At 39.6% G+C, this 26,165-nt stretch overlaps 1 protein-coding gene across 1 annotated transcript in view; it reads right to left on the bottom strand.

Annotated features, from left to right (window-relative positions):
- The window catches only part of bbox1 (butyrobetaine (gamma), 2-oxoglutarate dioxygenase (gamma-butyrobetaine hydroxylase) 1), a 105,622-nt gene extending 79,738 nt beyond the window's left edge, over window positions 1-25,884 (bottom strand). The window contains exons 1-2 of the mRNA XM_028794218.2: window positions 25,538-25,884; window positions 6,356-6,835 (exon numbers count right to left, since the gene is read on the bottom strand). Coding sequence (XP_028650051.1) covers window positions 6,356-6,739 — 384 coding nt within the window. The 5' untranslated portion in view covers window positions 6,740-6,835; window positions 25,538-25,884. The remainder of the gene's footprint in view (window positions 1-6,355; window positions 6,836-25,537) is intronic.
- Window positions 25,885-26,165: the final 281 nt, after the last annotated feature.

The raw sequence follows: 26,165 nt of genomic DNA, 5'->3' as shown, positions 1-26,165 counted from the left end.
ACGGCGTTTTCCCTTGCCCGGACGCGGGTCACCGGGGCCCCACTCTGGAACCAGGTCTGGAGGTGGGGCTCGATGGCGAGCGCCTGGTGGCCGGGCCTGCACCCATGGGGCTCGGCCGGGCACAGCCCGAAGAGGCAACGTGGGTCCCCCTTCCCATGGGCTCACCACCTATGGGAGGGGCCAAGGAGGTCGGGTGCAGTGTGAGTTGGGTGGTGGCCGAAGGTGGGGACCTTGGCGGTCCGATCCTCGGCTACAGAAACTGGCTCTTGGGACGTGGAATGTCACCTCTCTGAAGGGGAAGGAGCCTGAGCTAGTGCGCGAAGTTGAGAGGTTCCGGCTAGATATAGTCGGACTCACCTCGACGCACAGCTTGGACTCTGGAACCAATCTCCTTGAGAGGGGCTGGACTCTCTACCACTCTGGAGTTGCCCCCGGTGAGAGGCGCCGAGCAGGTGTGGGTATACTTATTGCCCCCCAACTTGGAGCCTGTACATTGGGGTTTACCCCGGTGGACGAGAGGGTAGCCTCCCTTCGCCTTCGGGTGGGGGGACGGGTCCTAACTGTTGTTTGTGCGTATGCACCAAACAGCAGTTCGGAGTACCCACCCTTTTTGGAGTCCCTGGAGGGGGTGCTAGAGGGCATACCTTCTGGGGACTCCCTCGTTCTGCTGGGAGACTTCAATGCTCACGTGGGCAATGACAGTGAGGCCTGGAAGGGCGTGATTGGGAGGAATGGCCCCCCTGATCTGAACCCGAGCGGTGTTTTGTTATTGGACTTCTGTGCTCGTCACGGATTGTCCATAACGAACACCATGTTCAAGCATAGGGGTGTTCATATGTGCACTTGGCACCAGGACACCCTAGGCCTCAGTTCGATGATCGACTTTGTGGTCGTGTCGTCGGACTTGCGGCCACATGTCTTGGACACTCGGGTGAAGAGAGGGGCGGAGCTGTCAACTGATCACCACCTGGTGGTGAGTTGGCTTCGATGGTGGGGGAGGATGCCGGTCAGGCGTGGTAGGCCCAAACGTGTTGTGAGGGTCTGCTGGGAACGTCTGGCAGAGCCCCCTGTCAGAAGTAGCTTCAACTCCCACCTCCGGCAGAACTTCGACCACATCCCGAGGGAGGTGGGGGACATTGAGTCCGAATGGGCCATGTTCCGTGCCTCTATTGTTGAGGCAGCTGACCGGAGCTGTGGCCGTAAGGTGGTCGGTGCCACGACCCGCTGGTGGACACCGGCGGTGAAGGATGCCGTCAAGCTGAAGAAGGAGTCCTACAGGACCCTTTTGTCCTGTGGGACCCCGGAGGCAGCTGATAGGTACCGGCAGGCCAAGCGGAATGCGGCTTTGGTGGTTGCTGAGGCAAAAACTCGGGCGTGGGAGGAGTTTGGGGAGGCCATGGAGAATGACTTTCGGACGGCTTCGAGGAGATTCTGGTCCACCATCCGGCGTCTCAGGAAGGGGAAGCAGTGCAGTGTCAACACTGTATATGGTGGGGATGGTGCGCTGCTGACCTCGACTCGGGACGTTGTGGGTCGGTGGGGGGAATACTTCGAAGACCTCCTCAATCCCATTAACATGCCTTCCAATGAGGAAGCAGAGCCTGGGGACTCAGAGGTGGGCTCCCCCATCTCTGGGACTGAGGTCACCGAGGTGGTCAAAAAACTCCTTGGTGGCAGGGCCCCGGGGGTGGATGAGATACGCCCGGAGTTCCTCAAGGCTCTGGATGTTGTAGGACTGTCTTGGCTGACACGCCTCTGCAACATCGCATGGACATCAGGGACAGTGCCTCTGGATTGGCAGAACGGGGTGGTGGTCCCCCTCTTTAAGAAGGGGGATCGGAGGGTGTGTTCCAACTACAGAGGGATCACACTCCTCAGCCTCCCTGGAAAAGTCTATTCAGGGGTCCTGGAGAGGAGGGTCCGTCGGATAGTCGAGCCTCGGATTCAGGAGGAACAGTGTGGTTTTCGTCCTGGTCGCGGAACAGTGGACCAGCTCTATACCCTTAGCAGGGTCCTGGAGGGTGCATGGGAGTTTGCCCAACCAGTCTACATGTGTTTTGTGGACTTAGAAAAGGCATTCGACCGTGTCCCTCGGGGAATCCTGTGGGGGGTACTCCGAGAGTATGGGGTACCGGCCCCCCTGATAAGGGCTGTTCAGTCCCTGTACGATCGGTGCCAGAGCTTGGTCCGCATTGCCGGCAGTAAGTCGAACCCGTTTCCAGTGAGAGTTGGACTCCGCCAGGGCTGCCCTTTGTCACCGATTCTGTTCATAACTTTTATGGACAGAATTTCTAGGCGCAGCCAGGGTGTTGAGGTGGTCCGGTTTGGTGGGCTCAGGACTGGGTCACTGCTTTTTGCAGATGATGTTGTCCTGTTTGCTTTATCAGGCCGTGATCTTCAGCTCTCTCTGGATCGGTTCGCAGCCGAGTGTGAAGCGGCTGGGATGAGAATCAGCACCTCCAAATCCGAGACCATGGTCCTCAGCCAGAAAAGGGTGGAGTGCCCTCTCAGGGTTGGTAGCGAGATCCTGCCCCAAGTGGAGGAGTTCAAGTATCTCGGGGTCTTGTTCACGAGTGAGGGAAGAATGGAGCGTGAGATCGACAGGCGGATCGGTGCGGCATCCGCAGTAATGCGGGCATTGCATCGGTCTGTCGTGGTGAAAAAGGAGCTGAGCCGCAAGGCGAAGCTCTCAATTTACCAGTCGATCTATGTTCCTACCCTCACCTATGGTCATGAGCTATGGGTAGTGACCGAAAGAACGAGATCGCGAATACAAGCGGCTGAAATGAGTTTCCTCCGCCTGGTGTCTGGGCTTTCCCTTAAAGATAGGGTGAGAAGCTCAGTCATCCGGGAGGGGCTCAGAGTAGAGCCTCTGCTCCTCCGCATCGAGAGGAGTCAGATGAGGTGGCTCGGACATCTGATCAGGATGCCTCCTGGACGCCTCCCTGGTGAGGTGTTCCGGGCACGTCCAACCGGGAGGAGGCCCCGGGGAAGACCCAGGACACGCTGGAGGGACTATGTCTCTCGACTGGCCTGGGAACGCCTTGGGATTCTCCCGGAAGAGCTAGAAGAAGTGGCCGGGGAGAGGGAAGTCTGGGCATCTCTGCTCAAGCTGCTGCCCCCGTGACCCGACCTCGGATAAGCGGGAGACAATGGATGGATGGATGGATGTTGTCAAAGGAAGAAGACCATGACATGAGAAAGAGTAAAACAGTAATGAAAGTAGTAGTAGCAGCGAATATTCAAGAGGAAAAGGTCACAGTCCTGGGGACCATATATGGCTGGAGATTTTTCTTCTAATTCAACTTCTATTTTTAACCTGACTTCTTGCCTAATTAGATGAACTTTTTATCACATCAACAGACACTGTAACAACAGCTTGGTGATATAAATCATTATACATGTGAGTCATCATTTTAACTGGGTTGGCTATTTTTTTTCTATTTGATCATATGTGTCTCCAAGATATCTCAAAATGAAGATAAATAGTCCAAAATCCAGAATACTTCTAGCCCAAGACATTTTGTATTATGGATTCTCAACCTGTGCAACAACTTCATTAAGTACATATGAAATAGAACTTTTTCTACATTTTTTCCCAGTGTGCATCACATCATCAGCAAAATTTTACATTTCTTTCAGAACAATTTTGTAAAAATAAAGAAAGATGGTGAGAACACTTTTAGCAGAAATATGACATACTAGAAATAATTCATTTCTAGTATACTGTATGTGACATATGAAATATAACACATTCAAAGATATAGTGTCTCATGTTCTTATGATGTGGAAAAAAGATATGTTCATAATTTATGTGCATTAAACAAATTGAAACATTTACATTCTCGTGTACAACATTCCTTTTCTTAAATGAACAATTAGCAAACTAAGGTCATCAAGAATCAACAAACAATTTATGTTATGCAACAGGAGTAAAATGTTATAATTTGTGTTTGGGTGCCTGTCACCTTTGATCCATGTCAAATATTTACAAGATTTTATCAGTTTTACCTTTGAAACCTATGATGTACACAAACTGTTTTCCAAGTTTTGATATTAGAAGAGCCAAATACAATGCCAGTGGACATTACATTTTTGCATTTTTAAATGTCACCACTGTGCATGTCACACTTTTGTTCCTCCTTGACTTTTCCTAAATAGCTGCACTTCAAATACCCTATGTTGTTGCAACTCTAAAATTAAATGAGGAAAACATTATTCATGATATATTATATATATATACTGTATATACACACAAACACACATATATACAGTATATATACTAGCTGTGTAAGCCTATGCTGTAAAAAACCCTGGGTCCTAGAAACTATTGAAATCGTCAGAAAAAAAGTGAAATGTAGAAATATCAGGTAATTAAAAGGAACTACTCTGGGCATCTTTCTCCTAGGTGGATTTGTTTTGCCGACGTGCTTGCCTCGCTTGTGTATTTGCGGCGGAAGGAAAAGTAAAAGGAATACTGTTTTGCCGATGTTAGTGGCTAAGTGACTTTGTCTTTCCTCTGAAGTTTCATTTTGCTAACGTGCTGGCTTCGCTTGTGTTATAAGCGGCCAAAAGAGTTTTATGTTTCCTTGGAGGTGGAGCCCTTACCCCTACTCCACCTCTCACTTCCAGGCCGGACAGACACACACACTTCCACACATAGACGTTTATATATAAGATACACATAAACTCCCCTGAAACAGCATCACAAAGTGTTTCAAATAATTGGGACTACAAAGTACAGAGGCAAGCATCAATCTGAGAAAATTAAAGGAGAACACACAGGATAGCACATAATGGAAGAAATAAGCATTGAGTGAAGAGCACACTGTTGGAAGGAATCTTCTTGGCTTGTGTTACATGAAGATGCTGACTTACATCTTAGATTGTGCCATGGCTAAAGCAGGAAGCAACGTGAGGCTTTGTACCATTTAGGAAAAAAAATCATAATCTGAGCACAGGTATACTGTGCTCTTACTGTATCACATATCCACAATGGTTTGACAGCAGATGAGTACTCACAGCATACAATTTCTTTCCTAAACACTGCTTCATAGAATACTTACACCTTTGCCAGTATATCAGACTTTGTGCAGAACTGCATGTGTTAAGCCAAAGCAGAAGAGCATTTATTCCAAATGGAATGTTCAATTTTTGATACCCTTTCACAGAGTACAAGTCAAGCAAGCCTGGCATGAAATTTTGGATAGATGCTGATGTAAATAACAAATACCTACTTAATAATATTCCCTGTTTGGAGAAATATCGTACTTGATCACCAGGGAAAGACATTCCGTGACTGTGGTGATTTGATGTTTTGAGCCTTTAATAGATAATGTGAGAAAGTTATTGCTAACACTATATTCACATCACTTTCATGGCAAAATGTGCTTGCTAAAAAGATAAGCCTGCTCCATACTGTACTGTAAACAAAATGAAATGGGAGCTGTGAAAGACTACACAAGAGGTGGACACTGATAAAGTACAGAGGTAGTCCCATGAGAGAGGATGCACATGCAACAAAATTGAATGGTGTTCTACAATTTTGTATGTGACAGCCGTTCACAATAGACTTCAAAACATCTGTGTGAACTGCTGATGAGAACATTTTTATTATCAGTTGACCATCCCGCTTGTACAAAAATTTTGTGAACAATGTAAGTATAGCTGTAATTTACTTATAGAGAAAAATATTAGAGTCTACTTCATCTGTTATTTTATGTACCCAACTGACAGAAAAGTATATGTTTGTTTTTTTATGCTGAAGAGTAGCATCTCTCTCTCTTTCTTTCTCTCACTCATTCCTAGCAGAATAACAAAGCACCAAGTGGAAAAATGAACATGCAAAAAAACAAAACTGTGTAAATTACCAACATTTTACATGCAGATGATGCTCATGAAACATGCCAAGAATCTTAGCTGACTGCTGATACGGAGTGTTTTGTTTTTACTTTTTAAACTGGAAATGTATGCCAACATTTTAAGTGATAATATATGCAAAAACAAAGCTGTGTGCCTAGAAATTATTTATTTTTATATTTACTCAAGCTATTTTAGCCTATGCATGGTTTTTGGAGGTGGGGTAGTAGGGATGCACACTCAGCACGTCAAGCTGATGAACCATTAGGGAGAAGAAAAGGATTCAGACATCACTTAGCATAGCCTTGATGATTTGTGGAACTGAAAAATGTGTGATGGTTCTACTGTGTTAAACAATACTAACATCTTCAAATGACTTCTGGCTTTATTGTAAATTCACTTATTAACAGAGTATACTATGAACTGAACCATTGTACTAAAGATTGTGATTAAAGAAAAAATTCAAAACAGCAATGGGTCATTACAAATAGTATACCTTTGTTGGGTCTGTAAGTAGAACTCTTTCAACTCCTGTTGTTACATCCAGGTCAGTCATTAGGATTTTCCTTGCCTTAGCAGACTGCAGGAAACAGAGTGGGCACTGGCAGTTGTCCCGAAGCCATACATAAGGATATAAGCTCTGTGTGCCATCATTCCACTGAATGCTGACATAACGGTCCTTGTGCAATGCCTGAACCTTTTGAATTAAAGGGATCATGCCTTCCACACAAGGAGCCGTCATGGTAAACTGTGAGCTATGTCGAACAGTGAAATTTGGAGGAGGAGGGTATACTTTTGCCTTTAGTGTTCTATGTAGGGCCTGTAGTCCTTCAGGATGAGCTTTGATCCTCTGCAGGCATTTCGAAAGTCCAGGCAACATGGTGTCTCAGCTTCAGACAATGTTGAAATAATGTTCTGGATGTAAGATAAGGAATTATACTACAGGAGGCTTTTCAGTTTGGATTTTACTTCAGGTCTGTTAAGAAACAACAGAGAACATGTAGGAAATAAGTAAAATGCTCTACTTCAGGTCAGCAATATATTTCCCTGATGAAAAAAAAAACAAGCAGCCTCCCAAGTGAGATATTATCTATGGTCTTTTCAGTAAAGCAATTGATTCCACATAATTCCTGAAACAGTCTGTATTATTTTGACTCACCTTGCAGCACACAGGCTTTGCTTTGGTATTTGTATATTATCTGCTCTTAAAAAGATTCAGGTTTGCTAAGATTCTTTTAAATTATAGTGATTGTTTTAAACAAGCATTTCAATGAAAAATACTAGGTTATTCTTGGGTTATTTCTGTTTCAAATAAAAAAGTTCAGTTTTTGAATTTGATAAAAGAAATTTGTATCCACAGATTCTACAATGCAATGTTTAATTCTTTTCTAGGATATCCTTAATGGGATAATTATCTTCTGATATAATTATAAGGATTTCTTTTAGCATTTTCTAATGCTACGGCAACAATCTATACGATTGTTATGTATCTGCTCAAACAGGTATAGTATTTATCTTAAGATAAAATAATTTTTATTGAGTGTCTATTTATTATGTTGTGTATGTTTTGTTTGTATTGCAATATGACTTTGAAAGTCTTTATTACTCATCTCCTACATGTAACTTAACATGGTACAGTTACATATTTAACTTTTAAAACTCAATACTATATAACTGAATTGTAAACTGGTGACTTTGATTCTGAATTAAATTATGTTTGTTGTTTTAAAATACTAAAGAGTGTATGTGTATTTTTATTTACCGACAAAAATGTCATTGTCAAATATGTATTTTCTCTCAAAACATGCATTTAAAAAAATATCTACAGTACTTTACATGGCTTTATTGTGAATACTGGTTTCTTTCTAAATGACAAGGACTTATTTAAATGAAATGTATTAGTTACAGTTAAACAAACAACATTCCAGCACACACCTGAATGATCTTCACTTATGTATCATTCCTACATCCGGTGACATGAGTGAGCTACTGTTATTTATGGAAGAGTTTCAATAGATAGATAGATAAACAGATACTTTATTAATCCCAAGGGGAAATTCACATACTCCAGCAGCAGCATACTGATACAAAAAGCAATATTAAATTAAAGAGTAATAAAAATGCAGGTAAAAACAGACAATAACTTTGAATAATGTTAACGTGTACAGGGGTGGAATTGAAGAGTCGCATAGTTTGGGGGAGGAACGATCTCCTCAGTCTGTCACTGGAACAGGACAGTGACAGCAGTCTTGCACTGAAGCTGCTCCTCTGTCTGGGGATGACACTGTTTAGTGGATGCAGTGGATTCTCCATAATTGATAGGAGCCTTCTGAGCACCCGTCGCTCTGCCACAGATGTCAAACTGTCCAGCTCCATGCCTACAATAGAGCCTGCTTTCCTCACCAGTTTGTCCAGGCGTGAGGCGTCCTTCTTCTTAATGCTGCCCCCCCCAGCACACCACCGCGTAGAAGAGGGCGCTCGCCACAACCGTCTGATAGAACATCTGCAGTACCTTATTGCAGATGTTGAAGGACGCCAGTCTTCTAAGGAAGTATAGCCGGCTATGTCCTCTCTTGCACAGAGAATCAGTATTGGCAGTCCAGTCCAATTTATCATCTAGCTGCACTCCCAGATATTTATAGGTCTGTACCCTCTGCACACAGTCACCTCTGACGATCACGGGGTCCATGAGGGGCCTGGGCCTCCTAAAATCCATCACCAGCTCCTTGGTTTTGCTGGTGTTCAGGTGTAGGTGGTTTGAGTCGCACCATTTAACAAAGTCCTTGATTAGGTTCCTATACTACTCCTCCTGCCCACTCCTGATGCAGCCCACGATAGCAGTGTCATCAGCGAACTTTTGCACGTGGCAGGACTCCGAGTTGTATTGGAAGTCCAATGTATATAGGCTGAACAGGACCGGAGAAAGTTCAGTCCCCTGCGGTGCTCCTGTGTTGCTGACCACAATGTCAGACCTGCAGTTCCCGAGACGCACATACTGAGGTCTGTTAGTAGATCTTAGACAGTCCAAGATCCATGCCACTAGGTATGAATCTACTCCAATCTCTGTCAGCTTGTCCCTAAGGAGCAGAAGTTGGATGGTGTTGAAGGCGCTAGAGAAGTCTAGAAACATAATTCTTACAGCACCACTGCCTCCGTCCAAGTGGGAGAGTGATCGGTGTAGCATATAGATGATGGCATCCTCCGCTCCCCACCTTCTCCTGGTATGCAAACTGCAGAGGGTCGAGGGCGTGGCGTACCTGTGGCCTCAGGTGGTGAAGCAGCAGTCACTCCATGGTCTTCATCACATGTGACGTCAGAGCGACAGGCCGGGAGTCGTTCAGCTCACTAGGACGTGATACAAGCCTCAGGACTCTCCCCTGTTCCAGGCTCAGGTTGAAGATGCGCTATAGAGGACTCCCCAGCTCCAGCGCACAGACCTTCAGCAGTCGTGGCGATACTCCATCTGGACCCACTGCTTTGCTGGCACGAAGTCTCTTCAGCTGTCTGCTCACCTGCGCTGCTGTAATTGTGGGTGGGGATGTTTCTCCTACGATGGTATCAGCAGAAGGATGGGTGGAGGGTGCAGTACTCCAAGGTGAGAGTGGGTTAGAGTGGTCAAACCTGTTAAAGAAGTTGTTCATTTGGTTTGCTCTCTTAACGTCTCTCTTGATGGTGGCACCCCGCTTCGAGCTGCAGCCAGTGATGATCTTCATCCCATCCCACACTTCCTTCATGCTGTTATTCTGCAACTTCTGCTCCAGCTTTCTCCTGTACTGCTCCTTCGCCGCCCTGAGCTGGACTCTGAGTTCCTTCTGCACGCACTTGAGCTCATGCTTATCACCGCCTTTAAAAGCCTTTTTCTTCTGGTTCAAAAGGCCCTTGATGTCACTTGTAATCCATGGCTTGTTGTTAGCATAGCAGCGTACTGTTCTTACTGGAACTACAATGTCCATACAGAGGTTGATGTAGTCAGTAGTGCAGTCAACAACATCCTCAATGTTCTCACTATGTGATCCCTGCAGGATATTCCAGTCTGTAGTTTCAAAGCAGTCTCTCAGAGCCTGCTCTGCCTCAGGGGACCACTTCCTGAATGAGCGTGTGGTTGTAGGTAGCTCCCTCACTCTTGGTTTATAGTGAGGCTGAAGCAGAACCAGGTTATGATCTGCTTTCCCAAGCGCAGGCAGTGGGGTGTCGCTGTATGCATTTTTAACGTTTGCATACAGTTAAGTCAATAGTCTTATTTCCCCGGGTGTTACAGTCCACATACTGGAAGAAGGCAGGTAATGTTTTGTCCAGCGTCACATGGTTAAAATCTCCAGTGATTAGCACAAGCGCCTCAGTTTCTCACAAACTACAGGTTTTGTGCATACCAAATTTATATTGACAACTTCTGAAATGTAAAATTCAGTTCAGTTTTTCCATACAGGGCCATACTCCTAGTCTATAGATTAATATATGTCACTGTATATGTATAATGCCATATGTTAGTGGAAAAAAACTTTAATGCAGTACAAAATATGTAAACATAATTACACCATGAACTCGCAGCACCTACTGTACGTCTGCTACCAATGTGTGCGACATTCTCCTCTGTGTAAATGAATATAGACACATGTTTTTGCATCTCTTGGTACATGCATATGTTTTACACTTTTGTTATAATAAAAATAAAAAATAAACAATAATCACTGCTAAATGACAGATGGGGCTTATGTTTTTGTTTAAAACTTTTTAATTTGCACACAATCACTACAACAGATCAGCTTTGCATATAATGGCTTCTTTTCCAAAAGCTTTTGTAAAGTGAGCTGGCCAAAGTCATCTTTGAAACAATATCAGAAGTAAAACCTTCTGAATTAGCAGTCTAGTACTGTTAGCACTAGTGAGCTGTGATAAAGACATTGCAATGGACTGACACTCTGCCCAGGGCTGTTTCCTGCCTTGTGTCCAATGTTGCTGGGATAAACTTCGGCCATCCATATAGCCGAGAGTTGGATTACTTATGTTTGAAAATGTAATGTTATGTACATAATAAGAACAAAAAAATGTACATCTGCTCTATTGCTCAGCAATGATTTCTTTTCTGTAACTTTTTTAAACCAGGTGAACCCTTAGCCAAACTCAACAAACTTGGGCACATTTAAAATATAAAATCCTGCAATTACAAAAACTAATATTACTATACTATGTTATGTAAAATTAAATTAAATCCAATGCTAATCTTTTCATTTTAAAGTAGAACTCCTTTGTGTTATTTTGCACACTACTAGTCAATAGTTATAAAGAAAAGTTTTAAATTTAAACTATGGAAGTTATGGAATTTTGTCAATGTACATGGTAAATGACCATTCGGACAAAAAGCTACAGGCAGAAATGAAAACTATAGCTACTTAATTAAACTATAAAATGTAGTAAATTCTCAAATCAACAATTATCAAGTGTTCAATAGAGTAAATCCACCACTGCACTAGATACTAGGAATATCACTTTAATATCCATCACCTTTGAAAAAAACAGATAACCTATTAAGTTTATTAAAAAGAATCACTAATCTCTGGAATTTTTAAACCATTTGCTTTGATTTTTTTCAGCAACTTCAGACTTGTGAAAGTACCTTCTGTGTTTTGAATAGAAACTAGTTACCTCCAATCTACTGATGTCATACCTAGATATCTTATTGTTGTATAGTCAACAGGAGATCATTTTTAGACTTTGTCCTCTGGAAACTGGTTGGTAAAAAGGAGATACATTTATCTGGGAGTAGTCTATCATTATTTTGCAGGAGAAAATTTACTTTTTGACTTCATAAAATGGATTTTTCTAGGTACAGTTCCCTGATACTGTTAATTTTCCCTTGCACAAAATGAAATGCTTCAACAACCAAAAGATGCTGCTTATGAAACAGCATGGGCAATAAAGCCAACCCTGAAAATACATAATTCAAATATATTAGAACTATGTGATACTTGCAGTTGTTTAAATAAGTGTTTAGAAATGGGTTCATTATTATATTTATTCGTCTTAGAGTGTTGGTGCTTGTGACAACTTCAGGATATAAGCTATACTACAGACATTTATTCAGTTTTCAATCAGCAGAATATAATTATCTAATGATCCTCAAAATCTGTATGTATGATGTCGGCCCCTCCAGTGTTCAAATATTGTTGATATTTTCAATGAAATTTATTTAAAGAAACTTAATATTAATATGACAAAATCAATCACATCTCTTGATTCATCTAAAGAGATCTAAAGAGCATCGCTAATTAGACTCTGCTTAGTACAGGTAGACCGACTGACAGGAGCAATAAGGAAAAAAAATAAATAAAAAATTTCCTGTCTTTAAACTGCACCATCCGTGCCATACCCAAAAAGACAATTTTTCTTTGAAAACGTAGCCTGGGGAGGTTTACTGTGAAATAATCAGACCGTTCCAAGTTTTTCTGTATTACATTTCCCGGGCTCAGGATACAGCTATAAAAGTCAGAGAGAAATCATCTACCACTGTCATATTAGGTGAAATATTTTTACTTTACAAAGAAAACTAGAGGTGTGGGAATCCTCATACATAGAACAGTCTCATTTATAGCATCAGATGTAGTATCTGATCCTGAAGGGAGATATGGGATGGTCATGGGCAACTTATTTAACTGTAAAATGATTCTGATAAATGTTTATGCACCGAATGTCGATGATAAGGAATTCATGCAAAATGTATTTGCATCCATTCCCAATGTGAACACTCATAAAATTATAATGGCTGGGGACTTTAATTGTGTTTTAAATCCACTCTTAGATAGGACTCCTGTCACAGGGGGGGATGACATCTAACACTGCAAAGACAATTACACAGTTTGTAACTGACCACAACTTATCAGACCCCTGGAGGTTTCTAAACCGAAACTCAAGAACATATTCTTTCTACTCACCAGTACATCATTGCTACTCAAGAATTGATTATTTCTTTATAGATAATAATTTCTTGCCTATGATTAAATCTTGCAAGTACGATGCTATTGTTATTTCCGACCATGCACCTCTGATCTTGGAGCTAAAGTCACTATGCCCCACACACTCACCTCGCAGATGGCGTCTTAACCCGCTTCTATTAGCAGATGAGAACTTTACTGAATTTATATCCAAACAAATCAGTTTCTTCCTAGAGACAAATACATCTTCAGAGGTTTCTGCAGGAATACTCTGGGAAACTTTAAAGGCCTTCTTAAGAGGACAGATTATTTCATATCTTTCCCACAGGAATAAATTAGAAACCAAGAAAGTATCAGAACTAAAAAACTAAATTACTAGAGAAGGACATGCCAGGCTTCCAAGCGAGGCTCTACATAGGAAAAGGCAGGCTCTGCATTCAGAACTCAACCTCTTGACAACTAAAGAAACTGAACAACTAATTTATAAATCCAGGCATCATTACTATGAACACGGAGAGAAAGCTAATAAGCTTTTAGCTCAACAAATCCACAAGCAAGAAGTTCGCAATGCAATCCCAGTAATCACCAACATGAATGGAGATGAAATCAATAATGCACACATTTACAGACTATTATAAATCCTTATATTCTACTGAGTTTAAAGAAGACAACACACAATCTAATGCATTTCTGGATACATTACAGATGCCACAAATTGGTACTTTTAGTCTGGAGGAACTGGACAAACCTCTGGCGCTATCAGAATTACTAGATGGTATAAAGTCACTTCAAGGCAGGAAAGCAGCAGGCCCTGATGGCTACCCTGCAGAATTTTATAAGAAATTCTCCACTCAGCTAGCTCCGCTCCTATTAGCAACATTAACAGAAGCTAGAGACAATCAAATTCTACCTCAAACTTTTCGCCAAGCATTAATCACCGTCTTTCCTAAACAAAATAAGGACTTATCACAATGTGCATCATATAGACCAGTTTCACTTCTGAATAATGATGTTAAGATACTCTCAAAAATCATAGCTAGAAGGATGGAAAAAGTGCTACCTTCGGTAATATCACAAGATCAAACTGGATTTATCAAGGGTCAACACTTATCTTCCAATCTTCGACGCCTGTTTAATGTAATATACTCACCAACAAAGTCAAACACCCCAGAAATATTATTATCATTGGATGCAGAAAAAGCATTTGACATGATTGAATGGAAATATCTTTTCACTATATTAGAGAAATTTGTGGTTTGGCCCGAACATTTGTGCATGGATCAAACTACTGTATACCAATCCAGAAGCTTCAGTTTGTATTAACAATATTTGTTCAGACTACTTTAAACTAGAATGTGGTACCAGACAAGGTTGCCCCTTGTCACCACTATTTGCAGTCGCCATTGAACCACTGGCGGTCCACTGTCGAAATTCACATCAGATAAAGGGGATTTTCAGAGACGGACTGGAACAGAAAATTTCTCTATATGCAGATGATATGGTACTGTATATATCAGACCCACAAAATTCTGTGCCTGCAGTCTTAACAGCACTTACAGAATTTCAAAAGATCTCTGGTCTCAGAATTAATTTGAATAAAAGTGTGCTCTTTCCAGTGAATTCTCAAGCACACAATATTAGACTGGACACCTTCCCTTTTATCATTGCAGATCAGTTTAAATACCTAGGGGTAAACATCACAAGTAAACATAAAGCTCTTTATCAACAAAATGTTGCCATCTGTATGGAAAAAATTAAGCAAGACTTGCATAGATGGTCAATCCTTCAGCTCACTCTAGCTGGAAGAATTAACGTTGTTAAGATGAATATTCTTCCTAAGCTACTTTTTTATTTCAAAACATTCCAATATACATTAATAAATCATTTTTTAAGCAATTAGACTCAATAACCAATCAAAACAATAACCTTATTTATTTGGAACTCAAAACATCCACGTATCCAAAGAGCGACCGTACAAAGTCCTAAGGCAGAAGGTGGCATGGCGCTACCCAACTTTCAGTTTTATTACTGGGCAGCAAACATACAAGCTATAAAAACCTGGACACAAATAGATCAACATACACAGGGTTGGTCCGCAATAGAAGTAAAATCCTGCATTACTTCTTTATATTTCCTGCTTTGTGCCCCAATAAATGCAAGTTATCAGCAATATACTAATAACCCAATTGTGTTTCACTCACTCAGAATATGGAACCAATGTAGAAAGCATTTTAAGATGGAGCATCTTTTATCTGTGGCACCTCTGCAAGAGAACCACCTCTTTCAACCCTCACAAACATATGCAGTTTTTAATATCTGGAAAAGATTTGGGATTAAATTGCTTACAGATCTTTATATATACAACATCTTTGCATCCTATGAATAATTACATTCCAAATTAAACTTTCCAGCCACTCATTTCTTTCACTATCTTCAAATTAGGAACTTTGTTAAACAGAACCTGCCCGATTTTCCTCATCTTGCACCCACCTCCATGCCGGAAAAAATACTGCTCAATTTCAAGGACTTAGACACCATCTCTGCAATATATAAAATTATCTTGCAGTCCCTCCCTTTTAAAGATCCAAGGGGACAATGGGAAAAAGATCTCTTAATCAATACATCAGAAAAGGAGTGGAAAATAGCAATGCAGAGACTTCACTCAAGCTCCATATGCGCAAAGCATACAATTATTCAACTCAAAATTATATATCGAGCACATCTGTCTCGCCTAAAACTGTCCAAAATGTTTCCAGGGCAAGATCCAACCTGTGAACGCTGCAATCAAGTCACAGCCTCACTGGGTCACATGTTTTGGGCCTGCACCAAATTAACATCATTTTGGACCAAAATTTTTAAGTGCCTTTCAGACAGCCTTGGTATCACAATCCCTCCTAACCCATTAACAGCTGTGTTTAGTGTTCTTCCAGATGAGTTTAAAGTGGAGAAGGACAAACAAACTGTGATTGCATTCACTACACTTTTGGCACGCAGACTTATTTGCTAAACTGGAAGAATCCTAACTCTCCTCTTTTAAGTCAGTGGGAAACCGATGTTTTATACTATTTGAAATTGGAAAAAATTGGAAATTTTCAAAACCCGGCAGGATCTAATCAGTAATATTTTAGAATAAGCTCGTAATGCACCGAGGCAGCAATTATCTCTACATTTCTTTTTCTTCTCCATTTATCTCTATTGCTCTATTAAACTTATTAATTTAGGTATGTTTACAAGCCTTAAGTTTTACTCTGTTGGCCATGCTCTCTCTCTCTCAGGGGTGGGGGGCGACTTTTTTCAATTCTATCTTTTGTAAAAAATTGATCTATTTGTATAGAATGATTACAATAAAATTTTTTAAAAAAAGAAATATTTTTCAGTGATTAATAATAACAAAATTTTAGACCCTGCATTTTCCCCAGCCTGCTTAGGCACCAACAGCTTTAAATGACATTTGTATAATATTTTAAAAAATGTGAAAAATATTAAACATTGATAACTCTTGAAAATGAGATAGCACATAGTTAAACTGTTTGTTTCTAAAACTAGAATGTGGTAGGTTTTACATCAAACAAATGAAAAAAGCTAGACATGAACAAGAGAGTATTACTGGCACTGAAGGCTTTTTCAAATTATATAATGCAAATAATAAATAAATAAATCTATTTCACATTTTTCAAATTAAATTTTATTCTAACAGAAAGACAAATTGGTGACACTGTGCAAATGAACCACTACACTATAAGATACTATGTACAATTACAATATTGTAGCTCAGGTTGAAAAATAAAGAAGTGAAGTATTTTGTTTGCCCTACAGGACTTCATCTAAAATAATATATCAAAAATCTGATTTTTACAGCTTTTAATACAACACAGATGCAGCATCAGGCAGGTATTGATGGTGGCATAATGGTGAAAGATTATGCTGGCAACTTCTAATTGCAATAAATAACTCTAGAGGCACTATAGCTCCATTAACGACTGCTTAGGCCCATGAGAAAAATAGAGAGGGGAATACATGTTTAAAAAAAAAGTAATATAACGGGTTGGAAATAAATTTGGACTTCCTGGTTAAATGGGAAGTATGTAAACCATCTGTCAATAACTCACACTGTGGTCTATGTGGTCTATACAAAGCCCTGCATAAACAACAAACAGAGATTGCCCTTTATCAGTGCCAGGTTATCTTGACTAGAAAATAGCATGACAGTATAAGATATCCATTATTTAAGTAAATAAAAAACACTCTCTGGCAACAGAAAAAAATATTTTATTTCATTATACTTATACAATTACAGACATATTGTTGAAAATAATGTTTTATAGATTGATGCAAAATATAGTTTTATTAAGCATTAATATTTAATTTAGTAAATTCACCGAACAGACATGAGTATTTGTGTTATAAATCTTAAGAATAAAACAGAATGCATGACATATAAAGTCAAAAGGTAATGCTAATAGAAAAAAATAATGAAAACTCACCAATAAATACCTTTAAAACAGGCAATGAATAAAGACTTGAGTACAAGTAATTTACCTTTCTTTAGTAGTTTCTATTTTTTATTGTACACAAGTATTGATTATTAAACTATTTGACTATGCAGATTAAATTTCAGCTAAAAGTACTGCTTCAGACATACTGGAAGACCCATACCAAAGCACTTAACCTGTATCTAATGCACTATGATCATATACTGTGCTTGTGCAAAGATGTTTGTCAAGTACATGATAATATTTTGGAAAATGCTTTGTAGCAATACCTTTAAAGATTGATACATTATATACAAAACTGAGTTTGAAATTTTTGCTGTCTGGAAATCAAGTTGTTTCCAAACTGAGTAAACCCTACCCCTAACCCTTGAGCATGGAAAAGGTGCTATATAAATAACATTTATTATTATCATTATTATTATTAAAACTAGCTTCCACAAATAACTCTTCTGCATCTCCTGACTTTTCCGGTGCACTAAGACAGCTCCAACTTTAATGAGACTACATTTTTTAAATAAAACAATCCTAGATTTTGGAACCAGTCTTTCAACCTTTATAACCAATTAATGAATGCTTTTTGCTTGTATAGTTTAAAGTGGAAGTCAATGCAATTAATATTAAAAGTCCTCAGTCCATACATATAAACTCTTTGTTTAAATGTGTGGTTTATATGTGTGGACTTCTAGTATCCTGTTGTGGTATGCTCTAGCATAATAAGTATGGTTTAGTCAACCAGCACACAGTAAATCATTTGAATTTAAAATTTACAAACTACAGGAATTTGTTACAGTTAATAGATATTTATGAAGTCAGCTTAGCAGAAAGTCAGTTAAGGAGGAAAGGAACACACAGTAGTAAAACTTAGGATTACAAATTTGTTCAGTATTTAATATTTTATAACATTGCACCCCTGTTCTCTACTCACACCTTTTCACAACTAATATGCATCCAGGTACCGGTAAGTCAAATCTCAGTGAAGGTCTTCTTAGCTATCTACATGTCTGTTGACTCTAAATTTAGCATTTCTATCTTTATCTTTTTACTATGATGGGAAAAATGTTTTTAAAAACCTTGGACTCAGAATTTAGTATAAACAATGATATTGCCTACATCACAAGAGCTGCTACCTCTGGACAACATGTATTAGTCAACAAGATGCTGCTTTGAAATGAAGCAAAATCCCTTTTTATTTGCATCCCCTTGTCCTTATTATGGTGACAGTCACATTTATAACAGATTAGGCTACCCACACCAGACTTCCCCATCCACAGAAATTGTCTACTAGTTCACTTTGGGATTCTCAGATGCTCCCAGGACAGACAAGAGATCTCAGGCGACCAGCATATCCTGATTCATCCTACAAGCCCTTTATTCATCAGGCCATTAGGTATCTTCCTTATCTGCACAAGCCATTTAAACTATGGCAATGGCTCTGCCTTCTAGTCAAACTCTTCACTTTTTTAGAGATTTAAGCCTTACATCAGCAGTGTTTAGCTGTAATCATTTGTAACACTACCAGCAACTCATGTCCCCAAACAAGCACTACTTCCTACCTTATGCCTTATGCCCAGTGATATATGAATAAAGTTTGTCCCTCCAAGATCTCCAGCTGGATTTAGCAGATTGGAGAATGCGTAGGCTAAGTCGAGGTATGTAATAATCTGCCAAAATGAAAGGAGGCACTGGCACAAATGCTGTCATCTCCTTCTTTGCCCACAGTGCCAAGAAACCTCCCAGTGAAGGCATTTTGTCCAGCCCCTTCTGGTCCAGCCGCCATAAAACCCTGGGCATCCTGGAAAGAGGCATTATTATTAGCCAGAGCAACCTGCGAGACGGCGCTCTGATAAGACCAACAAACCTTTTTTGATTTCCCGTTGAAGGGACGCACACCACCGAGTGTTGTTTCAGTCTTTTTACCTTGTTTTTTTTTCTATAGACAAATAAAAGGGAAGACTCAATTGGCGCACCAAAATTCCCTAATTCCGTTCTAAGCTGTCATTCCTGCACCTGGCCATAATATATATGTGGAATCTGTACTTCCCCACAATGCTAAAGGAACCCTCACTAGTGTATACGAGAGATAATTTAACACTGGCAATTTGTCTGTGTGCAGTATGTTGGTACAGTAGGCCTGTTTGTCTACCAATAAACAACAACATTCCGCAAAAATGTCTGTAGTTGTACACACATTTATATTTATTGTTGTAAAAAATTGTATTGTAGGATTGCTGACAAAAGTGGATTAAAAGCACTGGCACTGTGGTAACAAGGCAGTGCAAAAGTAAAGCTTACTTTCAGTATTCCTTGGGATAAAGTGAGCAGCACTACTCATTTTGCCGCTGCCTAGAAAAATCTATGCAAATACAGGGAGAACATGTATCATCCAGGCAATAACCTCGCTGCTGATGTCTTAGCCTCCTGGTACCACTTAGTTAGATGCAAAGAGGCCCGCTAATATTACACTAAAGGTCACATATTACTTAACTTCCTTTTTTCTGGTGTCGACCAGTGGAGTTCTAGAGTTGATAACATGACAGGCCTCGATGACTTTTTAGACCTATCTTCTTGCAACTGCTCTCCTTACAAAGGTCTTAATCAGGGTTCAGTATGTCCTTGTCTTCCCCTACAATGCAGGAGAGGCTCTTCTAGAAGCAAAAGCTGCAATTGTTCCAAACAAAGGCATACACTAAAATTTCCAGGTCACATTCATTTTTCATTTGGTTGCCTGGGTCTATTCAGCCTCTGCCTTTGCCATGTGAGCTCACTCAGTGCCAAGTGGTGATCAATTGACAGCTCAACACTTCTCTTTCCCAAATGTGGTTAAACAATTAGGCCTAAGTTCAAATGACAGAAAAATATAATTACTGACTTTTAGACCAAGGTTATCTGATTCCAGATATACTTGTAAACAATCCATGCAATAAAATGAAGTTTATTTTTGTCAATTTCTTTCCTCACAAACTAGACACACCAGATATCTGTCATAAACCATATGAACAATTATGCGTCATATTACATCTACTATGGAAGTAATTAGATAGTATCCTTCTAAACAACCCACCCACCAAGTCCAAAAAGGCTCAACAGTTTCTTCCGCACATACACAATGTTTTTGTTTCTGTAACTTCTCTACTGGTACAAAATCCAAAAACATCACCCAGCTGAGGTTTTTTTTCTGCCATCATCTTGGAGCAACTCCAGATTAGAAGGAAAACATTCTGTAAGGTTCCTGGCAACAAATCTCTAAATATTTCTGGGTGATGCAAGTCCCTTCTCAACACTGATGTCACAATCCAAGGGGGGGTGTTGTGGGGGTAAAAATGTAATAAATAGTGTACATTTACAGAGTTTAATACACCTGAAAGTACTAAAGTGTCCTATAAACAAGACAGAAATTACCTAGTCTGATTATTCTGTTGTGGCCCCTGAAAGAAAAACATACAAATAACAAAACAAACTTCAGGGCTCATTTGCTGATAATTCCACCCCAGGTCAACGGCTGGTTGATGAAAAAATATTATATTGCAATGATAACTGCTATTATTTTTCAACTGTGTTTTTCATCCAATTATATAGTGATTACCATTTGGTGCCCCGACACTTTATCATTGTTTGCCTGCTTTATCTTACAGATGAAAATCAGAAACTACTGATATCACACAAGACCAACTTAGGAAACCACTGCTGGTTTTTGTAATGTTTTAAGTAATAGTACCGAATATTAAAAGTGTTATGTATACGAAATAAAGGTAGACTGATAAACCATGGGTAGGTGGTGGTGTTTCTCGAAATACTTCTTAGGAACCCAACTGACAGTTTATACAGACTTGTGAAAATGGCAACCATTCCATTATAACACGCCAAAACCTATACTGGCTCTCTTCATTACAGTAAATAGAGCCCTGCACAAGGCAGCCTGCCAGATTTTTTATGAGCTCGCAATGCTGTACATCAGTACCTTGTTATCTTATTTCTTGGAATCAGCATTAAATATGTACAGCAGCTTTCCATCTAAGAACCGAATATAGCACTTTTTATTTGAAGTAATCTTAGAAAAAATGTAAAAGGTTGTAACTACTGCAGCTCCTTTTACATCAACTGGAAACCTAGTCAGTAATTATACTGTAAATGGAACATTAATCCCACTGGCTCCAAGCTAATCTTGGAACCTATGCCCTATAGGGCACTTGTATTAAAATCATTACAACTGCAATTTTTTCTGGAAAAGAGGTTAATGAAATATCACTTTCACTGGCTTAACAATTATCTAGGTGGAGGCAGCCTTTTATTCTTGATGGGTTTTCAGTCACATAACGAGACCGTGAATACCATGGTGCACCTAATAACAGTCATTAGCAATTACTACATCACATTGTAAGTCAAATCATTATCATGTGTCAAATCTCCCAGTATATTAACCCTTAAATTCTCTGCCATTAATACTCAGTGACTGGCATTAGCTTCATGGTTAAGAAAATACATAAAATATTATTTTTTATATTCACAGTGGTAAAATCTAGGAGCATACTCTAATGGAGGTGCACTGTGGCTTAGCCAGCACGCTGCACCTTTTTAACATTACCAATGAACATTAAGTAGATGAATAAATGAGAGATTATCATTCGGTCAATCAAATTTGGTTAGCTAATAGCTACATTGTTCTAATATTTCATTCAGATACTTTGTAAAAGTTGTCAAGGTTTCTGCTTTAACTACATGACTTGATAGTTTGTTCCAGATTTATATAACACATTTAATCTTAAATGCACTTCTGCTTAATGAAATGTTACACCCAAAAATTATATATATGTCTTTAAATGTTACTCATCTCATTTATTTTGGAGTGATGACAGAAAAAAATGTAATCTCAATTTTTCATGTAGGATGGAGGTAAAGAAAGTTTATAATACTATGCAAGCCAAAAGCAAACAATATCAAAAAACATCAATGGAGGGAAAAAACACATTACTCATAGTGCATAATCCACATTCAGGTTATTCAGTTGTTTGCTCACAACATGCAAAACACTTGCATTTTTTCTAAAATACTGTAAAATAGATACTTTCTTGACCAATGAATACTGGGAAGAGGTGGATCTTTAATTCAAAATTTTAAATCCTATGTGAACTGCATTTTCTGTATATGCTAATTTTTCCCAGTAGGATCTATTTAACAATATTTTAACAAAAACTGCATGTGTTTTGGATGTAGTGAGCAAACAACTAGATAACTAGCATGTGGAGATTTGAACATTTTTTTTCAAAGGATAGTTAATATTGTTGGCAGTTTATAGCATTGGTGAAAATTGGCTTGTATTATATTATAAATGTTCTTATCTCCATACTTCATGAATACATGGCATTAAAAGATTTTCTTGCCCATAATTAAAAACACATGGGGCAGGTAATACAAAAAACATCCTTTATTTTCACCAGTCTCCTTAACTACATGATACCCTATATAAATGATAAATTCTGCATAGTCAACTTTATCGATGCCTTTGAGAATTCTGAAGAACGTAATTAGGTCCTGACGCAGACCTCTGTAATGAAGACTAAAAAGGTTTAATAATTTCCTAAGTCTATCGGAGTAGGACATGTCCCTAAGTCCCAGGATGAACTTGGATTCTTTCCTGCTAGGTCTTCTTTTTAGTGACCAGAATTATACACAGTACTCCAGGTAAAGCCTCACTTGTGTTTTATATCTTAACATTGATTTATATTCAATGGTTTTGAAAAAATAATTGAATGAAAGAATGAGAATATTGTGAGAATGTAAAACTTCTCCCGTGTGAATGAACTGTCTGAATATGCTTTAAAAAGTTTATAAATAAAGTCTTTAAATTCCTTTAGTGAAACTGGTGAAATTATTACCTAGGGGGCAGACATGTTGAGCAAGTTGCTGAAGGTCACAAAAAGCATCTAATATGAAAAATGAACTGGCAACCTTATGATAAAGCCCATGGCTTTAGTTACTATTCTTATTGGCAGTGCAAGTGGCTAAAGTGTCAACATACTCTGGAGTGGGCATGACAAATAAGTGTTTTAAGAATCATTCTGCTTTTTTTTCTGTGTGACTAAAACATTACTAGGCTGGATTTTGTGCATTTTCTTCTAATCCTATATTTATGCAACTGCATTAAAGATGGCCTGCAGTTCTGGCACATCTTACATGTTGTGTCAGTGCACTGTTTGTCTGTTGAATGTACAATTAAGTTAGAAACAATGGCTACCACTTGACAGAAGAATCAGTCCACCAATACCATCCTGACAGTCTCTATTACAATATTAATTTATTCCTTTTCAACCTCTGCTTATGCAATTCAAAGTTGTGAGTAGCCAGAGCCTAACACGGCATTAATGGTAAAGATGTAATCACCCTTGGACAGAGTGCCAGTGTATCACAAAGCATTGCTCACACACCCATACTGGGCCAGTTTGGACTTGCCAATTAAAATAACACACAATAAACGATTAATTACAATGCACTACCAAAAAGTAAGAATTTGATCCAACAATCTTCCAAACCTTTTATCCAATTCACAGTATAAAAATGTACTACTGCAACAACACTGAGCAGAAATAATGAGCTAGCTCAGGATAGGATGCAGTCCACCATGGAAAGAGTGATTTGACAATAACAGAAAGAGTATTGTCTGAGACCCACTGCTGAGACTCAGGCTATGTCCACACTACTATGTTTTTGTTTAAAAATGCAGATATTAGTCTCAATTTTTGCTTTTTGTCCACACTACTCTGAAGATTTTAACCCCTGAAAATGCAGACTTAAGAAAAACGCCAGCTCAGCGCTGCAGTGCTGAAAGGTAAAAATGAAGAGTTTTGAAAACGTAGACTCTAATCAGGCTCTGATTTGTTTGTGTTTATTAGGTTGCCTTTTCCTCATTGGATTCTGCTCATTACATTACTGGTCATCCTTTACTGAAGAAAACCATATTCCAAAATTTTGGGCACAGAGGAGGTGCTTTCTATGGCATTTGTTCTGTTGCTTACATCTATGCATCTAAATTGCATTTTGTACTGTTTGAATGTTGCGTGCATGCACAAAAGGCAAATAAAATACTAGTTACTATAGATTTGCGATAAAGTCCATAACTGGCACTATTACTACCCCTTCAAAGGATTTTTCCACCAACACACACATCCTCAGTGTAGGTGAAGTTCAACATCATATAAGTTTTCAGTCTTTTTAGTTTGGACAGTTACTTTTGTAAACATTGTGAAAAAACCGGTGTAGGTAGAGCTGGTTTTCATTTTAAAAACACTGTATTTAAATGAAAACATAGTAATGTAGATGTAGCCTCAAACTCAGAATCTTCCATTTACTAGACAGGCACTGTAACCAACTAAATAATGTACCAGTTGTAAAATTTGTTTTAGCATTACCTTAATTTCCCAAGCAAAATGACACCTTTTATTGGCTAACTAGAAAGATTACAATATGCAAGCTTTCGAGGCAACTCAGGCCCCTTCTTCAGGCAAGATGTAATCATGTTTACATCTTGCCTGAAGAAGGGGCCTGAGTTGCCTCGAAAGCTTGCATATTGTAATCTTTCTAGTTAGCCAATAAAAGGTGTCATTTTGCTTGGCTTTTCTCTACATTCATAATGGCTAACACGGTACAACACCCTAGTACTACTTAATTTCCCATAAAGAAGCAGTGCCAGCTTTCATTTCACCAATACGTTATGCACCATGGCAAAATTGCAGAACTGGCCAAACAGGTATTACATACTGGTAAAGACAACTGTGAGTGTTGTTGAGAGTTTTTTTTTTTCATGTACACGTCACGAATTTTAAAATAAATGTCATTCACGTGCTGCCATTTAAAAATAACCTGCTAAACAAAATGTAAAAATCATCTGTAAAGGTAACTCAATGCAAACTTCACATTTAGTTAATGAGAACATGTATGTTTGATTTTATGGTTCTTATAAGTCTCACCTTATGAAATCTACTCCACCAATAATAAAGTTCACATTGACAGTAGCCTTTAACTCTGTTATCTCAGCACTGCTTGCCTGCCAGCCGACCCCATCGCGCAGTCACTCTGACCTTTCAGCCGAGGCCTGAGCGCCAGGCAGCGCGCGCGCGCGCACTCGATCTCCTAGCAGCTGTTTTGGCTGCGAGTTCACGCGCCTTTCCATTTTGAACGGTTTTTAATTTGCTCGCGACGGCCGGATAGGCACACATCCTATAAAGTACCAGTCATAATATTAATTACAAACAGTTATGTTACCTGGCTCACGTCGACATGCACTGACTCCAATGAACTGCTTTAACACAGCTTTACACCAACCGCTCCCTCCGAGCCCTGTGAAGTAGGTGAAAGGTCAGAGATGACGGCGACCCTCGCGTTTACAAATACTGCTTGCTTTACTTCCGGCCCTGCGGTTTTGCCATCGTTTGTTTCTTTTATTTAACGTCCCACGTCATTCATTAATTATAGAAATATACGTAATATTGTAACAGCTTCTTGTAATATTCAGTGATACGTTATACTGCAGGCAGTGCACAAATTCGCGGCTCCAGTTTAAAATGAGTAGCCTTCCTAAGGAAGAAGTTGTCGCATTATATTCAGCGTTAGAGTCGCCGCTACCGAGAGTGTCTCCGGAACTTAGCACACGTAGGGTAAAGATCCATCCATCCATCCATTTTCCAACCCGCTGAATCCGAATACAGGGTCACGGGGGTCTGCTGGAGCCAATCCCAGCCAACACAGGGCACAAGGCAGGAACCAATCCCGGGCAGGGTGCCAACCCACCGCACGTAGGGTAAAGAGATGTTCGATTTTCCACACCGGGATATTTGTATAACAGGTATGTCTGGGTGTTAACTCATGCCCACGCATAAATAAACTCCTGTCA

The sequence above is a fragment of the Erpetoichthys calabaricus genome, chromosome 2 (assembly GCF_900747795.2).
Source record: "Erpetoichthys calabaricus chromosome 2, fErpCal1.3, whole genome shotgun sequence".
In the NCBI taxonomy this organism is placed as follows: Eukaryota; Metazoa; Chordata; class Cladistia; order Polypteriformes; family Polypteridae; genus Erpetoichthys; species Erpetoichthys calabaricus.
This window is presented reverse-complemented; position numbering and strand designations above follow the sequence as displayed.